The 17,077-nt window shown below is 47.4% G+C and overlaps 1 protein-coding gene and 1 long non-coding RNA gene across 3 annotated transcripts in view; one reads left to right on the top strand and one right to left on the bottom strand.

The window, feature by feature from the left end:
- Nucleotides 1-15,830, top strand: IL2RB (interleukin 2 receptor subunit beta). 2 transcript variants are annotated; one of them, XM_026794571.2, is made up of 10 exons: nt 1-29; nt 1,530-1,627; nt 1,952-2,078; nt 3,492-3,615; nt 4,779-4,890; nt 5,424-5,572; nt 6,003-6,180; nt 7,939-8,035; nt 9,858-9,942; nt 11,293-15,830. In XM_026794571.2, the coding sequence occupies exons 2-10, from the start codon at nt 1,546-1,548 to the stop codon at nt 12,127-12,129; spliced, it is 1,791 nt and encodes a 596-aa protein (XP_026650372.1). In that variant the 5' UTR covers nt 1-29; nt 1,530-1,545; the 3' UTR covers nt 12,130-15,830. The 2 variants fall into 2 exon arrangements, with proteins under 2 accessions (XP_026650372.1, XP_074395448.1); XM_074539347.1 differs by lacking the exon at nt 1-29 and adding an exon at nt 48-274.
- The window catches only part of LOC141728789 (uncharacterized), a 12,171-nt gene continuing 928 nt past the window's right edge, over nt 5,835-17,077 (bottom strand). The window contains exon 2 of the long non-coding RNA XR_012580002.1: nt 5,835-11,886. This is a non-coding gene — a long non-coding RNA (uncharacterized LOC141728789). The remainder of the gene's footprint in view (nt 11,887-17,077) is intronic.

Below are 17,077 nucleotides of genomic sequence, written 5' to 3'. Positions count from 1 at the left end.
GCAGGCAAGCAGCAGCTTCCTGTGCACAGGTAAGAGAGAGGAGACTGAGACCATGCGCATATGAGAGAAACAGCTTTGGAGAAGAACTGCCGGGCTGCAGGCATCTCTTCTCCTGTGGACATGCACTGAGCCAGGATATCTGCCTTCATCACTCTCCCTTCTTCCCCTCACCCTTCCTTCCCCTCACTGTCTGACATCCAGCACCTGCTGCCGCACAGCCTCACGGCCCCAGGGACTCCCTTCATATGGACTGCTCTGTGCCTGGAGCTGGAAGGTAAAGGGGGTAATGCCAGCTCTCTCCCACATGGGGGTGGCTGATCTGAAAGAATCTTAGAAGGAGTTTCAATCTGACAAACTGCACTTCACCGTTGAGAAGGGCTGAGAACATATTTATCTCTCTGTCTCTCCACAATCCTCTCAAATCCTACCCCGCATCTCACAACCATGCCACCCGCTTTCTCTCTTTCTCTCCCCTGTCTGCTAATGTGTTGTCATCATGTCTTTCTTCCTCTGAACCTAATCTTTTATCACAATGGAAATTGGTATTAAGCTCATGCTGGCCCTTTATAAACCCTCTCTTCACACCCCTCTCGCAGTCCTGGCAAGGTCCAGTGGAGCTTCCATCTCAGCTCTGCCTGGGTTGGTGAGAGGTGAGGGCAGCTCCTTCTCCTCTCCTGTGGGCAAAGGCTGATCTCAAGGTCCAGGTGTCCAGGTGGACGGGGAGAGAGAGAGGTTTGGATGAGAAGACTGTAAAGTCAGTCTGTCTAATATGGAACACGACTGTGCAGGCATTGTAAGACAAGGAGGCTCCCTGGGTGCCTGCTCTGGATGAGGGCTGCTGCTGAGTTTCCTAATTACAAAGCCCAAATTTTCTGATACACCTAAAATCATTAACTTCCAAGGCAGAGAAAAGGTCTACTTGGAGGGGATGATGCACTGTTTGTACACTACTATGTAATATTTTTTTATATGGTAAAGCCTTCACTTTCTAGAACATGGTAAACACTTTCTTCTCCCTGATTCCCCCACCTGTCCCAAACATGCTATTCAAAACCTGCCTCCTAAGCCATGAGCTCTGCAACTGACTCTGTCAGTTGCATCCAGGGACCCTCTTACTCAGCAAGCACCTAGTTATTTCAGCCCTAGAGTTTACCAAAAAAAGCAGCTCTTCAAAGCGCAAGCTGTGCACAGCCGAGGCAGCACTCTCTACCTGAGTCAGCAGGCAGCCTGAGGCAGCGCGCACGGGCTGCTGCGCGCTCACTCTCGCGTTTGCAGAGGACAAGATTCCTGCACACAGCCCCTGTGCTGCCCTGTGAACAGCCTCTCTGCTGAGCAGAGCACCAAGGCAGGAGAACAGTGAGGTGCTGAGGGAAAGGTGCAGGCTCCGGAGTGGAAGGGATATGAGTTTCTGGACCTACAAGACTGGCACTGCATCCTAGGACAGTGGATGCCTCCTGTGAGATGACATCTTGACATCCTCCTAAGTTCCATTGCTGAGCTGTGTTGTGGGGGTGTCTTCTCTCTTTCAGTGTGTCACCAGTACTGATGAAGCCCTCATTGCTGCTTCTGTCTCACCTCTGCCTGTTCAGCCTCATGCCTCCCTCATGGGCATCAGACTCAGCACAAGGTAAGAAGCGATTCCTTTCACCTGTGCCAGCTGGGTGAACAGGGAGGGCAGTCAGCCAGGGCAGTGTGTGCCCCACGTATGCTGCTGTGCAATGTTTGTGTTGTAATGTGCAGCCAGAGGAGGTTGCAATATTACAGGTCTCTGATGAGCACTCAGCCTACAAAGATATAGAGAAATGAGTGGCACTGACTTTCTTACATGGACGTGCCAGCAGAGGATTCAGTCAGTAGTTTGGGATGGGGCAGCATTGTCTGGGGTGATGATTAATTCCAAGCATCACTGCTAATTGAGCCACATTGCTGTTTGTCTCTTCTCTGCTGGCAGGTGCCTCCAGTCTCACTTGTTGGTATGACTCTCGGGCAGCTCTCTTCTGCGACTGGGACCCGGGCAGGGACCTGGCTGAAGCACCATGCCAGCTGGAGATTTTATCAAAGAAAGGCTTTTGTGACAGGTGGGTGACTGGAGAGACTGAGGGAAAACAATGCCACTTTACAAAAATGTAGGCTTCCCCCTCTCAGGCCAGGTGTAGTGGAGAGAGCTGAGGTGTTTTGTCTTGAACTCTTTATCTCCATGTGGGCTGAGATGCTGGCAGCCACTGCTCAGTGTTTGCCATCTGACAGTCCCAAACTGTCTAGCACAACCCATCTTCCAGCTCCATGGCTCTATCTGAACTTCACTTCTTCCTTGGCAGACACCCTGGGGACTGAAAGGCATTCTCAATGGAAAATGAGGATGTATAGAGATGGGGCTGGAGAAGGGTGGAATTGAAGTTATACAGAGGCCATTTGGCGATTGCCAGGATGAGCTGAGATGTTGCGTTTTGAGTAATAATGAGAGAAGAAAAATATTATCCTTCTTTCTCTCCCCTGGCTCTTTCATCTCTTCCAGTTCATGCTGTTTTCCTCTTCCATATACCTGCCGGCAGAGGGGAGGTGTTTGGCCAGTACTGCACTGGGGGCTGGCTGAGTCTCTGTCATCTCCAGACAGGACATCTGCAGCCAAGAGGCTTACCAGCCAAGCCCAGGACTGCCCTGGGTGCCTGCCTTGAGGACAGGCTCAGTGTGGTTCTGTCACTGGGGGGGTTATTTGTCACTGTCATAGAGGCACCTCCAGTTGGGTTAGATGGACAAATATCTTGGTGCTGGTGCATGTCCCTAGAAAGCTAAAACACTGATGTTGCTCCTTGAATCAGAGATTGTGGCTGGAACTGGGGCTGGATGTGGAACCCTCCCCACTGTCAGCGAGTCCCAGGCCTGATGTGACCTTAGAGCTGGAAGAGGAGCCTCAGTCAGATGCTGCCCCAGCTGCAGCCCCAGAGATGTTCTCCACCCTGCCACACCCCACGCCAGAGCTCAGCTGTGGCTCCCTTGTCAGGACAGAAGAGAGGTTTTGATGTAGTGCTGCTACTTGAGGTGTACTGTCCTGGCTGACTGAGATATGACCTGGCTCAGAAGGTGCATGTCACTGAGTATCTGAGATCCTACAGCACTGTCAGTGTCTGGAGGGAGACCTGTAAAGCCTAGAGGGGCTGAAACAGGCATCTGTCTTCCAGGGCCGTGTTGCTGTAGGTGAGTTTGGGCTCTGTATGCCCTCTGATATCAACAGGAAGCAGAGACAATAGGAAGAGGATTTTGTGAAATCTTCAAAACTGGAAATCTGATGTTATCTTTGACTTGAAATAACTGGGGTGCATTGACTTCTATGTGCCAGCACACAAAATTTGTCTGAGTGATACAATGGGGAGAGAAAGTAGGATTAAATATTTCCTGTAACCTGTTCAGCAAATACAGTAGAATGTAAAATGCTTTGAAAGCCCTTTAGTATTACACAGTATTTGACTAACTACAAAGCTATAACTTTCCAGCTATAGCTTTCCATTGGAGTCACGTCCCTCATCTGAAAAACCCAAGAAGCACTGCAAGTTACCCAAGGCAGAGCATATGACAGGACTGAGGAGATGCATCAAAACCTTCAACCAAAATGTTAATGTGAGTAATTCATCTGCGAAGTCCTGGCTAAGGACAAAGGAGAAAGGATTTACATATGCATTTTGGGTGTATAAACAGTGCAACATCCAGGGGTAGTATAAAAAGGGCAAGCCTAATCCCTGAGTCCAGATCTGGGAGGGGGCTTGGTGTGCATTGTTGATATAAGTGCCTCCCGTGGGTTCCCCTGCAGGCTTCATTGTGAGCTGTGCTGACACGTGCAGAAGAGCTGCAGGACAGACAGATCATCAGCAGTGTCCCGTGTCTCAGGCACCTGTGTTTGGCCCAAATCTCTTCCTCTGAGGAGGGATGGGCATCTCCACCAGCTCTGAGGTCACCTCTTGAACTCTTTTTCCTAGAAATTGTCAATACCACTTTCCAGATCATTAGCTACTGTGAAATGTGGTTAGATGTGTCTAATGCAAGATGCAACAGCAACACATCACTGGAGCTAATGGTGATGCAAATCTTCCACCTATTATTCCTTATTTAAATCAGTCTTATTTTGGATCCATTATGTACTTCCTTCAGTCACATCCAGTGTCACTGCAGTTCCCATGTTTTCAGAAAACACCCACCCAAATTTGAGTTAATATTTTTATTGGTAAAGTCACAACCAGTTCTAATGACAGACAGGCTTTCATACATTTGCATATCATGTGCAAAGACAAATTGCAGGGTCGGTACATAGCTCCAAAATCTTTTCCTTCTAATCAAGCTAATTTCTCTGTTGCTTATTCAGTACTGTATGATGTATGTGGCCCTTCAGCATCACTGCATTTCAAGTGTCAAGTTTAATACTAATGCGGTCTCAGTTTTACCAGGGAACATAAAATGTTCTGGTAAAAATAAAATTTCTCAATAAATATAATCCATAGAGAGTAACTTTTTCTCCTGCTTAGTCAGCATACACAGGAATACCAAGAAACTAGTGTATCACAATATTTTGTGCCCTTCTTGTCAATAAACAAACAAAAAAAATCCAACCACATGAAATGTAAATTTTTGGTACCTCACTCACCACTGAGATTTATTCCTTTCTGCCACAAATACCTTCCATATTTATTGTCAAGTATGCCTAATCATCTTACGTGTAGGCAATACTTAGAAATTTGAATGCTTATTCACAAGGTTTCACTGTCACTAATGGTTAATTTTCCCTGCAGAATCAGTGCTTCACCGTTGCAGACAGTCTTAACTTGTCTGTCCATTGCCACACTGGAGAGAACAAAACCAAAATACCTGAACAAATAAAAAACTTCAAACCATTTGCAAATAGTGAGTACTTATCTGTCTTCTGGTCTCTGAAGCTTCCCCATGAGAGGATAGCTAATTTTCCTTCCTCATCCACTCCTATGCAACACCCACAGCTGATTTTAGGCCTTTGTCTGTTTGTCCCCTGCTACAATGAGCACAATGTTGATTCCTGCCACTGGCTCCTCTGTCACGCAGTGCCATGCCAGCCACACCCTGTCCTGTCCCATATCTGGCTTCAAACAGGTCGTGATAGTTCAGCTGCCCTCATGAAAAATGTGTGCTGCAGGAAGGACGGAAAGTCTTGCTGCTCTTCCTCTGCCCCCCTCTAGTTATGTGCTCCCACCCTTCTTTAAGACAGCTTTGGCGTGTTTCAGTCTTTGCTGAAAGGATTCAGGTCACTAAGCCAGAAGAAAAACATCTGCTAGGGACATTGTTTTGCTGGCTGTGTGAGTTTACCCATCTCAAGGAGGTGTCCTGCTGCTGAGGGGCTTGGTGTGCAGTCCTGTTATGGACAGAGTATGGGGACATCAGCCCTGCTTCTTCTCTCTTTCCAGTAAAGCTGAGGCCTCCAGGAGACCTTCAGCTGGTTAACATAACTGAAAACACCTCCAACCTAACATGGAGCCTGAATATTTCCTCTCACTATTTGGATGGGAAGCGGGAGTACCAAGTGCGGTTCCGACACGTGAGTCAGTCCTGGGAGGTGAGTACAGAGGGGGAAGCTGGGATGTGTTTCCATGTGAGTCCTGGAGAATCCTGGTCTTGTTTATGTCCCCCAAGACCTGCTCCTGGGCCTCCTCTCAGGATGTAAGCAGTTTTGGTGAAGCTGGAGGGAGGATGACAGCCCCTGCCCTTTTATCTGTGTCACCTGCTGCCAGTGTTTGGTGATGAAAAGGAGGCAGATGGGGATCCTATTTTACTTAGTGCTGTCACAAAAGAATTTAGACAGTTTCAGGACAGACCTGAAAGGTATGGGAAAAGCAAAGCAAAGAAGAATTTTCCTTCAGGGTGAACAAGTCGTGCACGAGGTATAAGGACTTGAGACAAGTGTTCTCTGAGGGTTTTGGAGAAGATGGGTATGTGAGGCTGTAAACCAGGGTGTTAATGATGTTCTAAATTTGCCCTACTCCCAGGAGGCTGCAAACTTGCCCATTGAGCAGGACCAGATGTGGGCAAATTTTGAGAGACTCTCACCCAACTCTAAGTATGAAGCAGCTGTCCGTGCAAGGCCAAGTGCCAGGAGTGACTACAAAGGCGTGTGGAGTGATTGGAGCAAGCCGGTCCTGTGGAGGACACATGCTGACCATAAGGGTAAGTCAGGTAGTCTGACCTGGAGGGGAAAATGGGGATTCAGGGCAAACAATGTAGAATGGCCAAAACAGGGTGAGAAGCTGAAGGAAGGTGTGTAGGAAGAGCTGTGTTGACCAAAGAGTAATAGAAAGGTTGAAAACTGTCCCTCCTGATCAGTTAGGTAAGATAATCTCAGCACCAAAGCTTAAGGGCAAAGACCCCCTGACCCCAGAAAATCCTCTCTGACTTCCAGAAGCCAGGCAAAATGCACAAGGTATAAATCAGGGACTGCTTCCCCGGAGCTGTAAGGCCAGATGTCTAACCAGCAGAAGCAGTAGCCTGGCATTTTCCCAGATGCTAATGTTACCTGGGAACAATCTCCCAACTTCCTAAAATGGCCCAGTTTAGTGGAGGTATTCATCAGTGAAATGCAGTGAAACAGCTCTCAGCTCCTGAGCTGAGGAACACCAAGCTTGGGAAGCAAAGTCTCATGGAAACTGGAACTGACTTAAAGCATGATAAGTCTCTTTCAAAAAAGGTCTGCTGAGATCTGCATCAGTCACTGTGTGAACTTCCAGCCTTGGAAGAAAGAGCCTTCCAGTTGGTGGCTGTGGCCTCTATTTCCAAAAAATAAGCAGGTAGAGGTTATTCCTTCTCACGTTGCCCCCATCCTGCCTCTGCTCAACCCCTCCCTGTTGTTCCTGGTCTTGGTATAAACAGAGGAGCTATGTTTAGAAAGGGCACTGTGTTGCTGTGGCGATCAAATTTTGACAGTGTGTGATGTCAGTGAATAGGATACAGCCACAACCGGTTGTCATAGCAACCAAGACCCAAAGATAACCAGGGTACCAGAGGCAGAGGAGACAAAGTGATCTGAGTAGCATCTCAAGGACAGGGAAAGAAAGAATGTGCTAAAAATGTCCCCTCCATCTTTTATTTTTCTCTGTTCTCTCCTAACTGCTCCGGAGATTCTCTGCATGACCAGGCCGAGGGACATGAGGGGTGGGAGGAGAGGAGGGGCAGGCAGAGGAAACAGGCACAGAATAGCAAGACCAAGCAAAGGTGCACTGGGGAGATATGTGTGAAAGAGATGGATTAAGGAATGTTTGAGATGATGCCAAACAAGCCTGAGGAGTGCTGGCAGCCCTGGCAACGTGGGAGCCCAGTCTCTTTATTCTAACCCTACAATCCAAGTGCTAAAATATAGTGTAAAGTTGTAACCTTCCTAGCCTCCTAATGCTTCCCCACACTTACCCAAAGAAAGAAGCCAGTCCCTTGATCCCTAACCTTCTCTATCCTTATCTTCTTGCCTTCTCAGAGACCTGTGAAGCCCATGACTCCCTCTCCCCACTGACCATTAATGCTGTTTCAAGCCTCCAACCCCACTTTAGCTGGTTTTAGGAGTCCCTGCTTTCCTTAGCAATGAAACAGGTTGGTGGACACCTCAATTAGCAGACTGTGCCACCTCATCTGTGGCCACCCCTAGCTGTGGTGCTGTTATGACCAGGGAGTTCAAGCTTTGTTTGTTCAGCACAAATTATCTATTAAGCAATGCTTAGATTCTGAAACCCATATCAGCTCAAAGGCATCCTACACAACACAGCAGAACTCACATATATTGACCTGCATATTAAAATTCTAGATAATATTACATTATATAAAATTATAACAAAGGCCCGCTTTGATCACCTTGAACAGCCATGAAAGGGCTGCAGCTTCTACCTACAGAATCCTGGTTAGATTTTAACAGCCATTTTCTCATTCTTTCTCATCTTGCAGGAGCATCCCAGCCAGTCCTGCCAGTTCTGATAGTGAGCACTTTCATCTTTGTGATCATTGGGACCGCCTTCCTCATTAACTTACGCACCCTGAAATGGTAATTGAGAATTAAGTTTACGTCTCTGTTCCTCTCCTGTATCTTGTGGGTATTCTCAAAACTCAGATTGTTTTTCACCTGGTGTTGCTCAGGATAGAGATGGCTTTAAGCAAACTAATTTATGGTTTATAGCCCAAACTCCTGAGACTGATATTTGCCTGTGGAAAAATAACACCACCCAAGATGATGTGGTTTCACCAGCACTGTCGTATTGTGCCATTCTCCTGTGACCTGGTACCATGCCCTGGCTAAGTTTAAAACAGCTGCCTCATCACATCTGTTACCCAGGGGTTAGAGTGGAGTTTCCTGGCAGGGATGCATCAAAATTGTCCCTTCAAAATAGGTCACCGGGTTGGGAACTCTCCCTGTAGCGAGGACCAAGCAAGCCTGGTTACCACTTCCTTCTCATTTAAACATTCCAGCAAGAGCTCAGGCAGGATGAGATGACATTGGGCCTGCAGGCAAAACTGCTGAGTGAGGAGCACAATTCTTGTTCTCCCTGGTCTGTGCAGTCCTCACACACTGATAAAACCCACATGATGCTTCAAGACCTCTTTGCCAGTGTTTCTACCCAGACACTGCTTTTATTAAGGACTGAAAGTGTCTCACAAGGTTACTCAACACAATAATAGGAACAGTGACCTCTCAGCTTGGCAGAAGGTTAGAAACAGTCACAGGTTTTCTCATCTCAGGCCAGGGGTAAAGAAGCTGATATTCATGCTGATACTCATGGCAGGGAGCAGGGACAAACATTCTCAGGGATGAGGCTGCAGAGGCTGGATGGTTTCTGTGTAAGGAAAGACAGAGAACCATGCTGAGGGATGATTGATACTGAGAAAGTCACCGGTCACTATTTTACCCTGAGTCACTACACAAAGTTGAGGAAGTGCTAGATGCACAGCACAGAGGGAGTTAAAAAGGCCTCCTTTCTCCACAAAGTATAATCAACCTAGGGGAATTGAGTGCAGAATAATGCTGAGGTAAGATGCAAGGAAGGATTAGACATGCATGAATAAAAATAGCATCTGCAGTGATGTAAGGTAGTTTATATGCAAGAGCTAGCAAGCTCTGATACTTCAGAGAGTACACTGATTGCCTCCAGAGGTCAGGAGGGTTTTTCCTTACAACATCCTACAGCAAAGCTTCAGCAAAGGGATGACAAGATGATCCAACCACTCTGAGAAGCTGAGGAGCAGCTTAGATCACTCCAGGCTGCCTCAGGATCACAACACACTGGTTCCAAGCAAGGAGAGGCCTCTGGACAATGCAAGGCATACTCACTCAGATGGCTTGCACAGCCAGTGTGCCCCAGCTATGCCATGCAGCATGCATCTGGGAGGAATGAGAGCTGTGGCAGAGCTTTCCCAGTGATGGCCCTGCTCAGGCCACATGGTCCTGAGCCATTGTGGTGATAGCAAAACAGAGAAAAATCAGCACACAGCAGTGGGAACTTGGAAACAAGGGAGGCCTGCTCAGCCTGTCATCAGGACAGGGGCTGAAGGGGGCAGGTGGAGAGGCTAAAGTGACCAGGCAAGGGAGGGAAGGAAGCAGAAAAACCAGGGGTTGTCTTTCCCCAGGGAAAAGGCTGCGGGAATGTATTTTCCAGTGCCAGGTTTATCTGTCTCACCTCTATACATCTTGTGGCTCAGTACTGCCTCTCAGACCACTCAAGAGGAAGGACAGACCCCAGGCTCGACTTTACCTCTTCCCCCATGCCAGGGCAGTACCTGTGAATTGCGGGGCAGTCTTTCACCCCCACCACAGTGACAGTGATCAGGACCAGGCCCTGCTTCATTTGTCCTTCTCATTATTTCTCCTCAAGGTTTAAGAAGATCCTGAGGATTCACATCCCAGACCCTGAGAAGTTTTTTCCCCCACTTGTTTCTGTTCACGGAGGTGACATTCAGGTATGGGGCTGGGGATGGGACCAGAGTGGGGAGAAATGAGGGAAAGGAGCACCCAGCTGCACATGCCTAGAACAGATAGACTACCCATGCACACACAATATATGCACCAGTAGCACCAGCTGCTGGGTTCTCTGCTCAAGTTCTGTTTTCTGACCTTCCAAAACATGACATGCAGCCGAGGAATCTCTAATTACAGAACAAAGAAATGGCAAACCACACAAAGTACAGCATCCTGCTCCCATAATCAGCAGCCTGAGAGACAGCAAGGGACCTGCAGGAGGGGGCTTGGCCTCTCAAGATCCCCCTCCCTCCCATTTCAGTGCCCCCCTGCTTGCCCTAGGCTGCCCAGCTCTTCCCCAGATTTCCTGCTGTGAGCTTCTCCTCTGCTCCTGTTGTGAATTGCCATCACACCGGATAGCACTTAGCTATTCCTTGCATTCTTGTCAGCTTCCCTTCTTTTCCCACTCCACTATTCCCCTCCCCTAGGCTCTCTGTGAGTATGGGCAGCTGCAAGGAGACAATTACCACTCTGTGCAGCATTTAAGGGAGCGTCAGATGCAAGACGTGGGAGGTGATCCCAAGGGGCATCTTGCTTTAAGAAGGATGGAAACAAACTGCAGAGGGTTCAGAAAGAGCAAAGCTTTGGAAAATCCAAGGTATAAAAATACTTAGAAAGCTTAAACTACAGGGAAAGAGTACAGAGTAGGGGGATGGGGTTGTGCACTCAAGACACTGTCAGTGCAGAAAGAACTTGAAAAATTTGCTTTACAAGCCATAAAGGCAATGGATTTGGATGTTATTGAAACCAGTTTATTTTTTAAGGATAATGATGCACTGGATGATGTTGCTCATGATGACTGTGAAAAATAGGCAGAAGGGGTCTGGAAGAGCACTTTAGACTAGAAATCTGCATATGGCCATGTGGATATATCAGAAGCTGTTCAGCACCTAGGAATAGATTACATGAGATACACCTCAATACTGTTTTTCATGCTTCACTTCATCTTATGGTCTTGTAAGGGTTTTTCCTACCTTTTTTATTCCCTTTATTTCATTTTAAATCTCCATCTTAAATTCACTGCTTCAGAAATCTCAAAACATAGGCTGACAAGATCCACTCTTGACTTTAATGTGACAGAGTGACGTACTCTCTCTGAAAATCCTGCAGATGAGACATCATGAATGGGAATTTCCCTCCCCACCATCTCTGGTAACCCTTGCTTGGACAGAAAAGAGGTCACTTGATTGCTGTGGCCAGTCAGTAGATGAAACCTTTGGTTCCTCTCTGAGTGCTATACTTTGATAGTCACTGTCTCTCTCTCTCTCTCTCTTGTGTTTCTTCCCCACCAGAAATGGCTCTCCTCCCCATTCTCCACATCTTCCTACTGCGTGAACAGCACAATCCCAGAGATCTCCGTGCTCGAGGTGATGCAGAAGAATGACCAGGAATCCCGGTTTCTACTTTCCAAGGGAGCCCTGACTCCTGATTCTCCCAGAGAAACCAGTGTGCACTCTGGATCCAGCTGCTTCACCAACCAAGGCTACTTCTTCTTCCACGTTTCCAACTCCTTTGAGGTCGAGCCCTGTCAGGTCTACTTCACCTACGAGCCTTTCAGCCAGGAGGGCAGTGGCAGCAAGGATGGTGACTGCTACCAGGCTCTCCCCTCCCCAGACCTCTGCACGCTGGCACAGGACATGAATGTGCTGCCCAACAACTTCTTTCGCTGTATCGAGTCAAGCCAGGGCTCCCAAAAGAGCCCCTTCATGGAAGAGACAGCAGGTGAAGCCCAGCAGGCCATGGCTGTTCCTGGGGCTCTCCAGTCGAGGGAAGGCACCTCACCAATGCCGCTTGTGGAGCAGGATGAGAAGGTGATGGACAAAGCAGCTTCACAGCCGGCTGGGGCCATGTGCCAGCTGGACACTGACTTTCCTGACCCGCTGGACCTGCAGGACAGCGACACTGTCAGTGTAACCGAGGGGAGTGGGAAGGGGGGCCCTCCAGCTGACCCCTGCCCACCAGCAGCAAATGCTGCCTGCTCCCCCTCTCAGCCTGCACAGCCTCCACCTCTAATGCAAAGACAGGATGAGGAGCCATGCAAAACAGCCTTCTCCAGCCAGGTCCCAAACACCGGTGCCTACCTTTCTCTGAGGGACCTCCAAAGCCAGTACAGCCATTGCTCTGTCTAGGATCTGCCTGGAGGAGACCCATAGGTGGGAAAGGCCACCTCTGCAGGGAAGGCTAGATGGACAGTTTCTCTCCTCAGGACATGAATGTAATTTCAGCATCAATCCCATCAGGACTGCTCGCTAATGAGGCTGGAGAAACCCAGCCAGCAAGGACTTACCTTCACAAGCAAATCTGTTCTTCTGTTACTACTGCCTCCGATGGCATAGAAACTCCTCACATTTCTCAAGTGACATTCAAAACCTCACTAATTCATTTTCCCCTTCCCAGCTCCTAGTAGGAGACTGTGCCAGCACTTCCATGCTCTGCATTTTGGTGTAAAATAGCACTCAGCTTTGAGGCTGAGCTGGCATATGATCAGTTTGCCTCATACTGGCCTAAAAACCTCTGATGGGACAGAGAAATGCCTGAAGATGTGGATGTTAGATTTTATACAGGGGCCAATAGCACTGCCCAACAGTGCTGGGGTTGATGATGAAATGGATGAAGGCATCTCCTCCTGACTGACCAAGGGTGTGATTTTTTTTCTATGATGTCCTTACTTTAAGTTTTAATCAGAGATTACATCCTAAGCTATTTGGTCCAGCTTTACACTTTAGACTATAGAGTCTCTAAGGCAGGCTCAGAGCCACAACAGCGTCAGCTGTCTAAGCAGTGCAGTGTAAAAAAGAAATCCCCATTATTGAGTTAAAAATACTGGGGAAATCCCCTCCCTCTCTTTCCTCCACCTCTGATGGTGGCAGTAAAAAGAACTCACACAGTTTCCCATTCTTGCTACAATATTTTTCATGAAATCGAAAGCCTTTCTGCCCTGCTGGCAAACTAGAGTTATTTGACTATGATAAGCTGATTGCAGAATAGTTCATCCCACATCCTGTATAAGTGGAAAACATCACAGCAGTGCTGCCCATTCCTTCCACTGCTGAAGGGAAACCATTGCCTAATTAGCAGCAAAGATGTGGTGAATGAGCCCAGAAAACTAACCCACGAATCAGCACCTTTACTGAAAAGAAAACCTCAATCCATTTGCAAAGAATGGGGATAGCATAGACTTCGGCTTTCTTCTTCTTCTACATGCCCTGATCTGGCTTAGAAAAAGCCACAGAAGAAAAGTGGTAAGTCAAAGGAAGATCCCTGCATTCACCATTTGTACCATCTGTCCATTTTCTTGCCATATTTTTGGACTTTTTGGCAGTCGGAAAATACCAGCCATGTGCTAAGAGTTCTTCTTATCTCTTAAAAACTCTTCTAAGAGAATTTATACCAAAAATTTCAAGGATATTGAACTTATTAATGCTTCTGTCACAGCTGTGAGTGTCAGCTAGAGCTAATTCTTTCCTATCTCTGTCTGGCCAAGCTTTGAGATTCCTGCTCCTACACTGTTACCTGGCATTGCACTATGCATCCTGAATGTCATTATGAGTCCCAAGTGCAGGGTCACCCACTGACTTGGATTTCACCTGAAAAGGGCTGTTCAGAGGAGTTGAGCCTACTTGTTAATTGGAGGGCTTTGGGAACTATTCCTCTCCTCTCATCAGTTCCTTCACCATCTGTCTCAAGACACGGACTGCTCCATTGTATCCAGGAGAAAACAGGAGACACAGCTTCCCAGATAGGGAAGCACAAGGCTTTCCCAGCTGTTTCCTGTACTTTGAGAATCTTCCCAGATGGACTTTGAAAATCTTCCCAGAGACACTGACTCCCTTGACTCTGATGGGCAGTTTGCTATCCTGCACGGGCCAAGGATCCAAGCTGCACTGTGCCCATGTAGACTTTCTTAAGCTTTTCTATTTTCCTCCATAGAATTAAGGTTGGAAAAAACCTTCAAGATTATCTAGTCCAAATTTTAACTGAATACTGCCATGCCCACTAAACTGTATTGCAAAGTGCCACATCTACTTGTTTTCCAAACACTTCCAAAGATGGTGACTCCACCACTTTCCTGGAGAGCCTATTCCAATGTTTAACCACTCTTTCTGTGAAGAAATTTTTCCTGATATCCAGCTTGAACTTCCCCTGGTGCAATCTGGAGTATTTTCCTCTTGATTTATCACTTGTTATCTGGAAGAAGAGATTGACCTCTACCTTGCCACAACTTCCTCTCAGAGAGTTGTAGAGAGCAATAAGGTTACCCTTGAGCCTTCTTTTCTCCAGGCTAAACAGCCCCAACAGCAGCTTGTGCTCCAGACCCTTCACCATCTCTACTGCCCTTCTCTGGACATGCTCCAGCACCTCAATGTCCTTCCTGTGTTGAGCATCCCAGAAGTGAATACAGGATTTGAGGTATGGCCTCTGTACAGGGGGATGATCCCTTTCCTGGCCCTGCTGGCCACACTACTCCTGGTACAAGCCAGGATGTCATCAGCCTTCTTGGCCCCCTGGGCACACCTGGCTCATGTTCAACCAGCACCCCCAGGTCCTTTCCCCCGGGCAGATTTTCAGCCACTCCTCCCCCAGTCTGCAGCAGCACATCGTGCTGTTGTGACCCTGTTGCTAACAGGACCTGGCACCTTGCTAAACCTCATACCATTGGCTTTGGCTCATCACTCCAGCCCATCCAAAGCCCTCTGCACAGCCTTCCTGCCCTGCAGCAGATCAACACTTCTGCCCAGCTTGGTGTCATCTGCAAACTGACTAAAGGAGAGCCCTTGATCCTCTCATCTAGATTTTCAACAGATGTTAAACACATCTGGCCCCTATACTAAGCCTTGTGGAACACCACTGGTGACTGGCTGCCAACTGAATTTAACTCTAATCATTGCAACTCTTTGGGTTGGGCCATCCAGCCAGTGTTTTACCCAGCAAAGAGTACACACATCCATGCCATGGGCTGCCAGTTTCTCCAGGACAATGCTGTGGTAAGATAGTGTAAAGGGTTTTACTAAAGATTAGATAGACACCATCCACAGCCTTTCCTTCTTCTACTAAGTGAAGTTCACCCTGTCATAGAAGGAGAACAGGCTGGCCAAGTAAAACAAGCCTTTCCTAAACCCATGCTGGCTGGGCTTGATCCCTTTGTTGTTCTGCACCTGCCATGTGATGGCACTCAAGGTGACCTGTGCCATGATCTTCTGTGGCACTGAGGTCAGGTTGATGGGCCTGTAGTTCTCAGATCTCCTTCCAGCCCTTTTTGTAGATGGGTTTCACATTGGCTAACCTCCAGTCCCCTGGGACCTCTCTGGCTAGCCAGGACTGCTGATAAATGATGGAAAGTGGCTTGCTGAGCTCTTCTGCCAGTTTTCTCAGTGCCTTTGGGTGGGCTCCATCCAGCCCAAAAAATTTGGGAGTGTCTGAGTATCACAGCTGGCCTCTAACTACTTCCTCCTGGATTATAGGGAGTTTATTCTGCTCCCTGTCTTTGTCTTCTAGCTCAGGGGGGTGGGAACCCGGGGGACATCTGGTCTTTCTGTTAGAGACTGAGGTAAAGAAGGCATTAAGTAGCTCAGTCTCATCCTTAATGACAATATTCACCTGTCAAGTCAAATAAAGGATGGAGCTTCTCCTTGACCCTCTTTTTGTTATTAATGTATTTGTTATTTTTGATAACAGTAGCTAGATTGATTTCTATCTGGACTTTCCCTTTCTAATTTTCTCTCTGCAGGACCAAACTATATATCTGTACTCTTACTGAGTACATCTTGCTGCTAAGATGAGTACAAAAAAACAGATTAGCTTTTTTGTAAATAAACAAAGTGTTAAGTAATCTATGGTGTTTTTCTGTCCCTTGGGTGAGGGGAAATCATTAACAACTTTTCTTAACAGGGAACTAGGTAAAGTTTTGCTCGGACTAATATACCTTTAGCTCTCCTTCCTACTCCCTGACCCAAGGGAATCAGACAACTAAAAAAGAGAGCGGGGTTAGAGGTGATCCTGAGGACTGTCCTGCTGGCTCAGTATTTTCAACACACACACACACAACCCCCTGGCTTTTTGTGAAAATGTTGACAGCTTTGGAGCTGGCAAGCTGCTAGCGCAGCTTTCGCAGCCACGCTGGGTGTGATGTGTGACACACCGCGGCAGGAAGCGCTCAGCGTCAGATCTGGCGATAACCGGACCTTTCTTCCAGGAAGACGAGATCATGTGGTCCTGCGTGTGAGTAACGCGGGCTGAGAGTGCCAGAGCCATTACACCCTCAGTGATTTGGGGACCTTTTGGGTTCCCAAGAGCCCTTTGGAAATGTCACACGGGGAGCAGTCACACGCCGTGTTCTCCCCTCCGAGCCCATGCGAGCGCGGCGTGTGGTTCGCAAAGCCACAGAAACACGCCACAGCCATGTCTGCCAGTACCAGAGGCAAACCAAAGCTGAGCAACAGCACTGGGTGGAAAATATTGGTGCGGAAAATATCAAGCTAACAGCCACAGGCACGAGTCCTCTCTTTATCTTAAGCCCAGAGACAGCAAAGATAGCTGTCACATCCCTCATCTCCTTTCCAAGATACCTTGTTCATAAATAGATACCACTCTCAGCATCCTCCCACATCTCCTTTTTTTTTCTGTGAAAAAACAGAAAGCAAGGGGCACTTGCAGTAAAAAAATTCCTCTGAAGTCAGATCTGATCAAGGGTTTGGGTCCTTGGTTGATTCAAAAACCTGTGGTGTTAGATGTGGTATGCTTACTTAGATAGATCAGATTCAGATTCTACATTTTTCGTTCTGCTGAAAACACCAGAAAATTTAGATTCTTCTTTCCAGGAAAATTTAACTCAAAAAAGTAAGGTTTTTGGCATTGAGAAATATCCTCAGATGGGTTCTGACCCACTGTGGCAAGCCCCTCATAGTGTAAACTCAGAAAAGCTATATATAAATACATTTGTGCCTAAAGATGCTGCTTGTCCCTCATTATCTGTGGAAATTCTGGTTCAAAGTAACTTTTTAAAGTTAAATAAGGTTTAAATCTCTTGATTCTGAAAGCATTCCCAGTCAAACACTACAACTTTCTACCTGCATTGAA

This window comes from Zonotrichia albicollis, chromosome 4 (genome assembly GCF_047830755.1).
Source record: "Zonotrichia albicollis isolate bZonAlb1 chromosome 4, bZonAlb1.hap1, whole genome shotgun sequence".
Lineage (NCBI taxonomy): Eukaryota > Metazoa > Chordata > Aves > Passeriformes > Passerellidae > Zonotrichia > Zonotrichia albicollis.
The sequence above is the reverse complement of the archived record's forward strand: the minus strand, read 5'-3'. Positions and strand labels throughout refer to the sequence as shown.